Source organism: Pristis pectinata, chromosome 2 (assembly GCF_009764475.1).
Source record: "Pristis pectinata isolate sPriPec2 chromosome 2, sPriPec2.1.pri, whole genome shotgun sequence".
NCBI lineage: Eukaryota > Metazoa > Chordata > Chondrichthyes > Rhinopristiformes > Pristidae > Pristis > Pristis pectinata.
In genome coordinates, this window is record NC_067406.1 from 103,849,072 (window position 1) to 103,861,497 (window position 12,426).

At 41.7% G+C, this 12,426-nt stretch overlaps 1 protein-coding gene across 1 annotated transcript in view; it reads left to right on the forward strand.

Annotated features, from left to right (window-relative positions):
- The first annotated feature begins 8,651 nt into the window (after nucleotides 1-8,651).
- The window catches only part of enpep (glutamyl aminopeptidase), a 70,687-nt gene continuing 66,912 nt past the window's right edge, over nucleotides 8,652-12,426 (forward strand). Inside the window, 1 exon segment of the mRNA XM_052038174.1 lies at nucleotides 8,652-9,356. Within this exon segment, the coding sequence (XP_051894134.1) occupies nucleotides 8,704-9,356 (653 nt within the window). The 5' untranslated portion in view covers nucleotides 8,652-8,703.

A 12,426-nucleotide genomic window follows, 5' to 3' on the forward strand; every position in this document is an offset into this window, starting at 1 on the left:
TTCGTCCAATGTTCCAAAGATGTACGGTTAGGAAGTTGTGGGCATGCTATGTTGGCGCCGGAAGTGTGGCGACACTTGTGGGCTGCTGCCAGAACGCTCTATGCAAAAGATGCATTTCACTGTGTGTTTCCATGTACATGTGACTCATAAAGATATCTTATCTTAAACTCTTTTAACTGCACAGGCCTTCTAGATCGTTGTGCTCCTTCCATTATGATCTCTTTTTGCTTATCTTTAATTAAAATTGATGTATAATTGGCCATTATGCATTCAGTTGCGTTGGCCTTAAGCTCTTGATCCTCAGGCATTCCCTAAAAATTTATACCACCCTCTCTTTTCCTTAAGGTGTATTTTAAAATATTACTCTTAGGTCAAATCTTATATCATTAAAATGACAACAGAAAATGTTGGGAAATTGCAGTAGTCGCAGAAATCGCTCTCAGCAGGTCAGGCAGCATTTGTGGAGAGAGAAGTGGAGTTAACATTTCAGGTCAGTTGTTCTTCATCACATCAGGAAAAATGAAACAAAAAGCATGTTTCAGAGGGGAGGGGTGGAGAGAATAAAGGGAATGTCTGACATAGGGTGGAGACCAAAATTGTCCAGGTGACACAAATGCTGTTGATGCCGTCTGCTTAATGGATGAATGAGAGTAGTTGGAGAAAAACAGACAAAAGAACATGCCAGAAGCGTAAGATGCAGAACACAGCAACTGGTGGCAAAGCAAAAGAAAGTGCTGGAAATATGTTGCAGATCAGATAGCATCAGTGGAGAGAGAACGACTGAGTTAATATTACAGCTGGATGATCTTACATCAGAACTGGCCAGTTCTGACACAGGCAGTAAAAGCTATTTAGCTGAAACTGTCAAATCCAGTATTGAACCCAACAGCTTCAATGTTTCGAGATGGATAATGAGGTGCTGTTCCTTAAACTTGGAATTGGGCTTTGTTGGAACAGTATAGCAGATCAAGGACAGAAAGTTCAGAGTAGGAATGGGATGAAGAATTAAAATGATAGGTCAGCTTTCTACACTAAACGGAGGCATTCTGCAAAGCTGTTAGTTTCTTCAGTGTAGATGATATCACATCATGAACACTGAATGAAACACACTTGACTGGAAGAAGTGAACTGTTGCTTCACATTGAAAGACCAGGTCTCTGGATAGTGACAAAGGCAAAAACTTAGGTTCCTCCATCTCCTGTCGTTGCATGAGAAAATACTCTTGAGTCATTGGTCTGATTTCTGGGCCCTATGTCAAACTTGATAACATTGTTATTTTATAAAACTCTCAATTGCTTCAGGAAGTTTCATTATGCTATTGAGCAATAGGAGAGATATCGTTTGAATATTACAATCTTTTCTTTTGGACATCCAAAATTTCAGCCACTGGAAAATAAAACAACAGCTGGTAAACCCCTATAGGATTCAATTGGTTCCCTTATTTTCTTGGTAATTTCCCTCAACCAGGGTTATTTCCTTATTTCAGATTATGTCCAATTTATGGGGATCTAGATTGCTGACTATTAAAATACATCATCATGCGTTGATTAAGTTTCAACATCTGTTTCTGCTCTTAACAAAAATGATGATGATGAAGACAATTTCCTAAAACCATAATACTTACCAAGATAATTTCTATGACTTTGAAAATAGTAGCTAAGGTAAAAGTGCACTGCAAAAAGTTTTATTTGCCAACTATATTGTAGATACCAGCTAAAAGCTTTGCTGTTTGCATGCAGATGACTTTATCAGGTTTCTGCTTAGTTATAGGCATCATTGCTTTTATTGGCAGTTAGGTAGCAAGAAGGATTCTGGACATTGCACTCTGTAACAGTCAAAATAAGGGATTATAGAGTGCAATCACAGTCAATATCAATATGGTTTAAAAAATAATGGTTAATGTCTTATTAAACCATTGTGATTGACTGTTGCGGAAGTAAAGCCAGTGGATGAAGATAATCCAGTAAGTGAAATACTTGGTGTAACTACTGCTAAAGTGCAAGTAGCATAATAACCAATCTGTACTGAGCAAGGTTCCACAAAGAGCAGTCTATTTTTGGTTGAAGGATAAATATTAACTAGAATACATAGGAGAATCTCTCTTCTCTTCCACTAATGCCAAAGGACATTTTCCATCCATGTGAGATTGGAAAAGGCACCAGTTTATATAAAAGAGAGCACATCTAACAGTGCAACATTTCCTCAGTCGTGGTTAGAGTCTTGATGCGTTCTGAAACTTCCAGAGTGGGATTTGAATCCATATTCTTCTGATTTTGGGGCAAGAGTCATAAGCCAAGACTGATGTTTACCTCTCAAGTTAAAGCACAAAATCTTCAATTCTTTCCTAAAGCAATGCTATGTCTCATAACCTTATTCCTCAATAAACTTAGATGGGCCAGTGCAAATGTTGGTTATTTCAATTCTTCAGATACATTTTCCGATACTTTACCACCTTGTGCTTCTCACACTTGATGGAGCTACTTATTCTGCTTCCTCATTCCAGATATGAGTCTTCTCTGTGGCCTCAAACAAGATTTCCAGATCAGTCTTTGAACCTACCTCCAAGAAGGTCTAATTTTTTAAAACAAAGTTCCTTTCCCTTTAATTTGTTATTTTAAACTGAATTCTCTTCATAAGCACATCAGAAAACAGGAGCTGGAGTTGGCCACTCGTACCCCCAAGCCTACCCCACTGTTCAATATGACCATAGTCGATCTGCACAGGCCTCATCTCCTCTTCTGCAGTCAGTTCCCCATGGATCTAAATTCCTTGATCTTTCTGAAAATCTATCTACTTCCACTTTAAGTACCTCCAGTGATCTAGCTTCCACAACCTTCTGGGGTAGAGAATTCCAGAGATTCACCACCCTCTGGAAAAAGAAGTTCCTATGCACTTCACTTTTAAATGACCACCTTTTATCTTGTAACTATTGTCCTCTTGTATAAGATTCTCTCACTAGTTGAAACATCTCAACGTCTACTCTGTCTTGCACCTTCAGGATCTTAAATGTTTCAAAAAGATCACCCTTTAGTCTTCTAAACACAAAAGAATATAGATCTAATTTCTTTAACCACTGGACAACATTCTCATCCCAGGAATTAGACTAGTGAATCTTTTTTGGACTGTCTCCAATGCCAATATACTGTTTCTTAGATAAGGGGACCAAAACTGCACAGTACTCCAGATGAATCTTCACCCGTATCCTGTACAATTGTGACAATACTTCCCTGTTTCAAAACTCTAACCCTCTTGCAATAAAGGCCAATGTGCCACTTGTCTTCCTCTTATTGCATCTGCCTACTAACATTTTTTTTTACATTTGTGCACAAAAATGCCTAGATCCCTCTGTATATCACTCATCTACATTTTTTTTCCTTTCAGATAATAGTCTACCTTTAGATTCCTCTTATTAAGATGCATGACCTCACACTATCCCACATTAAACTCCATGTATCAAGTTTTCACTCATTCCCTCAACCTATCCAAACATCCTCATCTCAACTTGCCTTCTCACCTAGTTTTGTGTCATCAGCAAACTTGGACACCTTATACTCTGTCTCCTCCTCCAACTCGTTAATATAAATAAGGGTCAAGAATTGACAAATGGGCCACTCATCTGTTGCATCCTTCCAGCCTGAAAAATATCCATTTATTCCAACTCTTTGTTTTCCATGTGATAACCAATCCTCCATCCATGCGAACAAAGTTCCCTCATACCACAAGCTCTAATCTTGTGTACCAGCTTTTTATGTGGAATGCCTTCTGAAAATCCAAATTCACTACAATTACAGGTTCCCCTCTATCAGCTCTGCTTGTTACATCCTCAAAGAACTCTGCAAGTTTGACAAACAGAATTTACCTTTCATAAAACCATGTTAACTTAGTTTGATTATATTAAACTCCTCTAAATGACTAGGTATTCCTTCCTTGATTGTACACTCCAGCATTCTGCCAACAATAGGTGTTAAACTAACAGGCTTATGGTTACCTGATTTTTGTTTTCCTTCCTTCTTGGACAATAGAGTTACGTATGTGATTTTCATTCAGCTGATACCATTCCTTAACTCAGTGAGTTTTGGAAAACTTCAACCAAATGCCCCACATCTCTGCGGTTGCTTTCTTTTATTACTTTGGACCTGGCAACTTGCCTGCCTTTAGTCCCATTAGTTTAAGCTCATCCCCCATGGAAATGATTGTCACCAGTTCTTCCATACTGTTTGAAACTAGTCCATCAGATATCTTCACATTGATTTAATGTATCTGCCATTTCCTTGTTTCCTGTTATTAATTCCCTAGTCTTAATTCCCCAGTCTTTTTGCTACCTTCTTCCTTGTTTATATATTTACAGAAACCCTTACAATTTGTTTTAATGTTACTAGCCAGTTTTCTCTCATAATCAATTTTCTCCCTCATTATTAATCTCTTAGTATCTTGCTGCTGGCTCTTGTAAAATTCCCAGTCCTAGTGATAGGTAGGTGCGGGGGAGGAGGGGTGAGCAGATCCACCAGGGGATGGGTAAAAGCTAAGACCATTTTGCAGAACACCTGCGCTCTGTCCGTAACTGCGACCTACATCTTCCTGTTGCCAGTCACTTCAACTCCCCCTCCCACACTATCACTGATATGACAGTCCTTGGCCTCCTCCAGGAGAATTCCAAGCTCAAACTGGAGGAACAGCACCTCATTTTCTGTCTTGGAACCTTGCAGCCTAACGGCATGAACATTGAATTCTCCCGCTTTAGGTAATCCCCACCCCCCCCCCCCCCCCCCCACCATTCTTCTTCTCTTCTTCCCTTTCCTTGCCTAATTTTTCTCTCTCACCTTTTACCAATCCCCTCGTGGATCTGCTCTCCCCTCCTCCCCTGCACCTGTCTATCACTATCTCTTACCTGCATCAACCATCACCACCTTGTGCCCACCCACCTCCCCCTCTTTTGTCCACTGCTCTGCTTTTCCCTCCTATACATTGGGCTTCCCCTTTCTGATCTTCGGTCCCTAAGGAAGGATCCTGACCCAAAACGTTGACCGCCTGCTTTTCTCCATGGATGCTGCCTGGCCTGCTGAGCTCCTCCTGAACCATAGTGTTTTTCATCAAGGAAAAACATCAGTTAACATTCTAAAGAGTGTAACTGGTATGTACATAAACTTACAAAAAATTCATTACTTAATTCAAGAGTTACAATGCCACATCACATTGCATGTATGGTAAAACTTTGCAATTGCAATTTCCCAGACTACTGGGTATTGTTTTATTAATGTTCCAACACAGTTTTATTTATCTTTTTCATAGATGTTGCACAGTAACATTTCCATGAACCTGGTAAGTTTTAGAGAAGCTTGGGGAACAAAACCAGGTAAGTTTCAAAAGAGAGTGGCTGTCAAAACCAGTTGAGTTTAAATGGATAAGGCAAACTGGGGCCCCGGTAAGTGGATGGGGAGCACAGGAATCAGAGCCCTGGTGAGTGGATGGGAGCAGAGGAAAGGTGGCTCTGCCAAGTGGCTGGGAATAATGGAAACAGGGGCCCCGGCCAGTGGATGGGGAATGTGGTAGCTATCACCTGGTGAGCCAGAGATCCCAAAACATCGGGATTTCTAAACAGTCAGAGAGCAGATTATTATACTGTGCAACAATCAATACAAGTTAAACAGTTGGATTTTATTTAGAAAAGAGAATTAGAGAAGTTCTGGTGGAAACCTCGAAAACAATGAATTTGTTGGACAAAATAAATATAGAAAGGCTGCATCCATTTATGGAAAAATCCAAACCAAAAGGTAACAAACACAAGATAGTTACTAATACATGGAAATAAATTAAAAGTCTTTGTTCAGAGTGATTTGAATGTGGCACTCCCTATCACAGAAAGCAGTTAAGGCAAATCGCATAGACGTTTTCAATAGGAAACCAGGCATATACAAGAGAAAAAGGAATAAAAAGATATGTTGAAAGGCAGAGATGATGCAGATATAATGGTTGAAAATGATATACGGTACAAATACCCGCAAAGGGAACTGGGCTGAATAGTCTGCTTCTGTGCCATATAGTCAATGCAACTGCACACTTAGTATTGCTGCTCTAACAAAACTAAGGCTAGCACATGAACAGGGCTGAGAATAACAAATGACTGGTTAGAATATTTTCAGGTGATAAACAGAAAAAAGTGTGTGGGTGGCAATAATAACAAATAATTTCAACAAATACCTGCTCAGAGTTGTGCAAAGGCAAAATTCATAAGAATAGCATTTAGTAAAAGGATACGATCCTTGATGTACATTACAGACTACCTACAGATGAGACAGTATGGAGATCTGCATAAAGTTATTTACTGGAACTGATACATAAAGTTCTTCTTTACTTTCTGGCCCAGAGAAATACTCATCTATCAAGCAACTCTGCATGCCATCGAAGAAAGCATTCCCCATCCTGATCATGTGCATTACCTCGGGTTAGTTGAATCACTTCATGTGATCATTCCACTGTTCTCACAGTCATATGAAGTGATTTCAACTATCTTGTGGTAATGTACATGTTCAGGATGGGGAATGCTCCTCAGATCGTACATAGGCTGTTTCTTAGAGGAATGTACTGTATCTCTGGACTAACTAGGAAAGAAGCAGTTAGAATTAGTTCCAGTAAATAAGTAATACAAAGTGAAAAACAAATGAAAAACTGTGACCATAACACGATTAATTCAAGTGTTAAAACAAAGGAATAATGAAGAGTCTAAAGTATGGGTACTTGCTTGCAAAAAGTTCAAAAAGTAGAAAAAAATAAACAAGATCACAGGTCAGCAGAAAAAAATCTTCAAAGGATCAATCGAATAAAATAAATGAAATGAAACAGTACTGCACCAAAGAATCTTTGGCATGATTACAAATAAACTGAAACTCATTGTCTTGGTGAAGCAGCCAGCATAATCAAAGACCCCACCCACCCGGGACATTCTCTCTTCTCTCCTCTTCCATTGGGTAGAAGATCCAGGAGCCTGAAGGCACGTACCACCAGACTTAAAGACAGCTTCTACCCCATTGTGATAAGACTATTGAACAGTACCCTTATACAACGAGATGGACTATGACCTCACGATCTACCTTGTTGTGACCTTGCACCTTATTGCACTGCACTTTCTCTGTCGCTGTGACACTTTACTCTGTACTGTTATTGTTTTTACCTGTACTACATCAATGCACTCTGTACTGACTCAATGTAACTGCACGGTTTGTAAGACAAGCTTTTCACTGTACCTCGGTACAAGTGACAATAATAAACCAATACCAATACCAGTAAAGATGGAATACCTAAAGAGACCACAAGGTATGTAGCAGGCGTGGTTCTTGTGAAAACAGGCCAAAAGGGCTGAAGGAGAACATAGAAAGTATTTAGCAGATACAGTTATAAAACAGTAAAACACTTCATAAGATTGGACAATGGGATAAAGGAGAATCAAAAAACTGAGGATGCTGGAAAACTGAAATGAAAACAGAAAATGCTGTAACACTCAGCAGGCCAGTCAGCATCAGCAGAGAGAGTGCTGATGAAGGGTTCCAGACCTGAAACATGAACTGTTTCTCATTCCACAGACGTTGCCTGACCTGCTGGGTGTTTCCAACATTTTCTGGTTTTACTGCAGGATGGTGGGAAGTGGGAAGTATAAAGGGAAAGTGGGAATAATGAATAAAATATATACAAGTATTATTTTGCATTGGTTCCTCAAAATAAGTTGGAGGACGGGCTTAAAAGCAGGGTTTAGAGATGAATGCAGAGAAAAAGGGATTAGTTCTAAGGAAATTGAGAGAATGAAAAAATAAGTCACCAAAACTAATGACATGATCTGGAAAGAAGCCAGACAAAAACAGAGAGAGGTTCAAGCCACAATGTACTGGAAAACCACCAACGTAACAGCTTTCATTAATATTAGAAATGCAGTAGGTTATTGGACATTACGGCGCATTTTAAGCCTTATATGCAGATTTCAGCACTTGGTAATCAAAGCCCTGGGTGCGTTTTTGACTGCCGATCCCGCGTCCCACAAATAAAACAATACTGTTGATGGAGTCCTAGATGGAAGAATGCACAGCAGGTGGAGCGACACGAGAAGTGCTGAACAACAGAATCATTGGAAATGAGATATGTTAAATATGTTTCGTCTCAGTGTAGAGTATGTTGTTCTGTGGCGTGGATGCCAGACTTAGCAGGAGAACCAAGCAATGAACTCTATTCCATCGAAAAGCGCAGATTGCTTTGTGCAAACATGATCGAACACAGGGCAGGTGAGAAACGCCGCTATGTTCCGGCATACGAGAGCAAAAATAAAACCACAACCTTTTTTTAAATTAACGTTTGTTTTGCACCAGAGAAAGAATTTGCATTTATTGTGAGACAAGACTAAAATGGTTATAAGAAATCGCAGTGAGCGCCCTGACGATTCAAGGTGAAGAGTGAGTGGGAACAGTTCAACACACAGCTTGCACTTTACATCCCTGGAGCCGAGCCTGAGCCGTTGCTGGGTGTTGACTGGCCGCTGAGCTTCTCAGTAATTAACGCGCTGTCGTTTCATATTTAACCCGAGTGGGACGTCCCGGGCCAGGCAGTAGGAGCCAGGACATCATTCCTTCAGGTGGCTAAACTTTCCTTCCCGCTCGACATAAGTTCGGTGCGAGGGGTGGTTGATAAAACATATTTTGCCGTCGTGAAGGCAGCGAGCAAATGCAGAGCATGGACTGCGACGAGGGGCCGCGGAAGGAAGGATGCTTCAGATGCAAGTACATCGCCATCGTCCTGTGCGGGCTGCTGATTGCCGTGGGCCTGGCCGTGGGGCTGGGAGTGGGGCTGAAAGGCCGCACTGAGGTGTGCGACGAGGGCACCAAGCCCCCCACCGTCAGCCCGGCCGGCACCAAGCCGCCCACCGCTAGCCAGCCGCCAGCCCCCAGCTATTGCCCCCCCGACACGGACTCGAACGGACCGTGGAGCAACTTTCGGCTGCCCGACTACATCAACCCGGAGCACTACCAGCTGCAGCTCACACCCAACATGGACGAAGGCTCCTACACCGGTGTAGTGGTGGTCCAAATCCACACCCACCGGCCCACCAAGTACCTTTGGCTGCACACCAAGGGGGGCAACCTGACCTCGCAGCCCACCCTGCAGCTGCAGGAGGGCTCGGCGCCCGCCCGCTCGCTCGCCCTGCGCCGCTGCTTCGAGTACAAAGCCCACCAGTACTTGGTGCTGGAAGCCGAGAAGGTGCTGTCCGCCACTGCCGCTGGACAGTCCTATCTGCTCACCCTGCACTTCCAGAGCAGCCTCCTGGGCTCGCTGGTCGGCTTCTACAAAACCACCTACTTGGAAAACGGCATTATCAAGTGAGTTCCATTCTCTTTTGCTCTATTAATGCTTTTGCAAAGAAATATGTATTTTGGAAGAGGCTTCTTGGCTTCACATTTCATCCATCAGGTGATTCTTGTAAATTGTCTATTTTATGGACCCCGTCTCCCCCTCCTCTGTTTATGCAGTGATATTAGGGCAAAATCTTCCCGCATTCTCTGCTCTCCGGGTAGATCTTGTGATGAATTGCACCGAACTTTGCGCTATGTTGCTCGAGATAAATAGTCTCTTGCTCCCGTCTCCCTCAACCGTTTGAGCTCCAGAAAGCAGCGTTGCAGGGTCATCGCGCCTCGCTTTACGCGCCCAAGGATTTGAAATGCATTAATTGCTTGGGGAGGAGGACCTGAAAGATGCCACGAGTGCAGTGCAACTCAAAGCAGTGCTTGGCTACTGTTTTACTTAGTTGGCCAAATTACTAATGGTCCGATTCTGCCGCCGGAATGTCAGACCGTTATTTAAATAGAGAAAGGGAAATAATTTCAGGTGAGGGGAAAATGCTCCATTAGATGACAAAGCCTCAATATATTCTTACGGGAGTTTCGTGAAAACACTGTCTTCCTCCGAACGACCTGATGTAGGTGTATTTGCCCAGTCGAGAAAACCCGAAAGCCGTGAATGTTTTGTGGTACTTTAATCCATCGTCACCTGACCAAACTTGGTTCAATGACGCCTGTAGAAGAACAAGGCAGGACCGGCAGGAGGCATGCCTGGAGACAACGTGCCAACCTTATGAGCTAATACTTGCCCACAGGCATTCTGAACTGAGGAAGCAGCATGTTGTAGATAGAGTCAAAGCAATACCACAGCCTGCAGAACGGTTCAAAGCTCTGCAGTCGTGGCACAGCCAATCGTGGTGGTGGACAACTTAACCTAGAGAAAGGAGGGGAAAAAATGCACGAGCGTTCCTAAGTGCATAGATGTAGGCTGAGGCCACCATCACCCAAAAGTGCCAAGCAAATGATCCATCTCTGCCTCCTCCTGAAGTCTCTGCTGTTAAGATGCCAATTTTCAGGCTAGTTGATTTGCTGCTCTGCTATCAAGAAATGGCAAAGTATACTGGATAAAAGCAAAGTGAGATTTGCATTTATGTAGTGCTTTCCATGACGACCGAATGTCTCAAAACACTTTATAGCCAGTGAAGTACTTTGGCAATTTAATCATTTTTTGTTACACTGGAAATGTGGGCTCATGAACAGCAATGACCAGTCAATGTTGAGTGATAGATAAATGCTGTCCAGGACACCAAAGTCTGCTGCTCTTCTTCCAGTGGTATCCTTTGTTCAGACCTGAGAATTCAGACATGACTTAAGTTTTTTTTTGCCCAAATATGCATCTCTTGGTATTGCACTGGTGAGTTAGCCAAGATCTTGTTACAAGAAATACAGCATAGACTGCAGCCTAGTCTCACCTCAAGTTGTTCCACTGCAGCTATAAAATGACATCCACCTGTCAAAGAGAAAAAAAAACCTACCATGTATAACCTGGTTAAGAAACTCTCGTTCAACTTGTGTTCAGTTGTCATTAAAGTGGGGCAAGAGGTCAATCGCCATCCCATTTGCACAATATAAAATAAGTAATCCCTAATAGGATAGGACCGGGATTGTGTAAGAGAAAGAGAGGGAGAGATATAAAGGTTATAGGGACATGTAAATATTATAAAATGCAGGTCTCATTTCATATTCTCTCTGTCTTGTCCTTCCTTCCCCCAACCTCCCTGAAAATTAAAACTCACATGTTTTCTTTCTTTTCCAGTTTTGATGAAGATGATCTGAAACATTAATTCTGTTTCTCTTTTCACAGATATTGCTTTACTTGCTGAGTACTTCCAGCATTTTCTGGTTTTATCCCAGTAGTTTAAATATTGTTCCACACCACTTTATTTAGCTTACATCCTGGGAGCAGACTCGTATTCCTCATGGGGGGAAACTGCCCTCCCATTAGGTTTGATCTCGTGGTACAATATTATATATGTTTAAGTGCTGGAACTGAAGTGAATGTGAAAATGCTCCTGTTATTCAGCAAAAAAATACATGACTCCAAATAGTGATTTCGTTCTTATTCTGGCTTTCTATTATGATCTCTGGAGATTTTTTTCCTAAGAAGGAAATGAAGTCAGCTACCATCTCTGCCAATAGAAAGAAAAGTAAGGATTGACACATTGGAACTCAGCGGCACTGGAAAAGTTTTCATTTTATTGTTAAGGTGTAGGCTGACACTTCATGTACTACTGGTTTGACACTACATATAAATTGATATGGGTGGAATATTAATACAATGTAAATTATATTGAAAAAGATTTTCCCTTGCACAATTCTTTCAGAAATTCTAAATTGGAACGTCCACATACTGATTGAAAGGTCATGTAGAAGACAATGGGAAGGGAGTTCTGGTGAACAAAAGGTTGTGAGGGGCAGATCCCTAGAGGAGATGAGATCAGTGATCTCATCACTGTCTGCCCGTTGATGACTTGATATTTGGTTATATGGTTATGACTCAGCAGAGGTAGGAGAAGGTGACAGAGTTGATGCATCTGCAAGATAGAGCTTCGTTCACCAAATGATAACAGCCCACCCTTGTCAGCATGCTGAATAACAAACTTCAGGGTTTGACTTGAGAAAACAAAAATGCTTCAAGTATCGAGAGAGAGAGAGATTAGAATGAGATGATAGACCAACAGAGTCCTGAAGAAGGGTGAAAGTGTCTGCTTCCTGGTGATAAGGAAGAGAGTCCTGGACTGGTTGTGGTGGCAAAGGCAACTGAAGATTTCTGAGTAGTCCTAAGCTTGAAATTCATTGAGACAGGAGCACAGGCCTTTTGCTGACAGCTGGTGTTTTGGAATTTCAGACCAGAAAGTCAGACAATAGTATAAACAGATTTGAGATGAAAAGGATGGATGATGTCCAGGGAAAACGTAGAGAAGAAGACACATTTATGTAGCTTTTGATCCTGAGTAACTGAAAGGAAGAAAAATACTCAAAAACTTTGGATGAAATTATATTGCAAACCAGGATAGTTTTGAGGTAGTGATTTGGAACTTCTGAAGAGTGA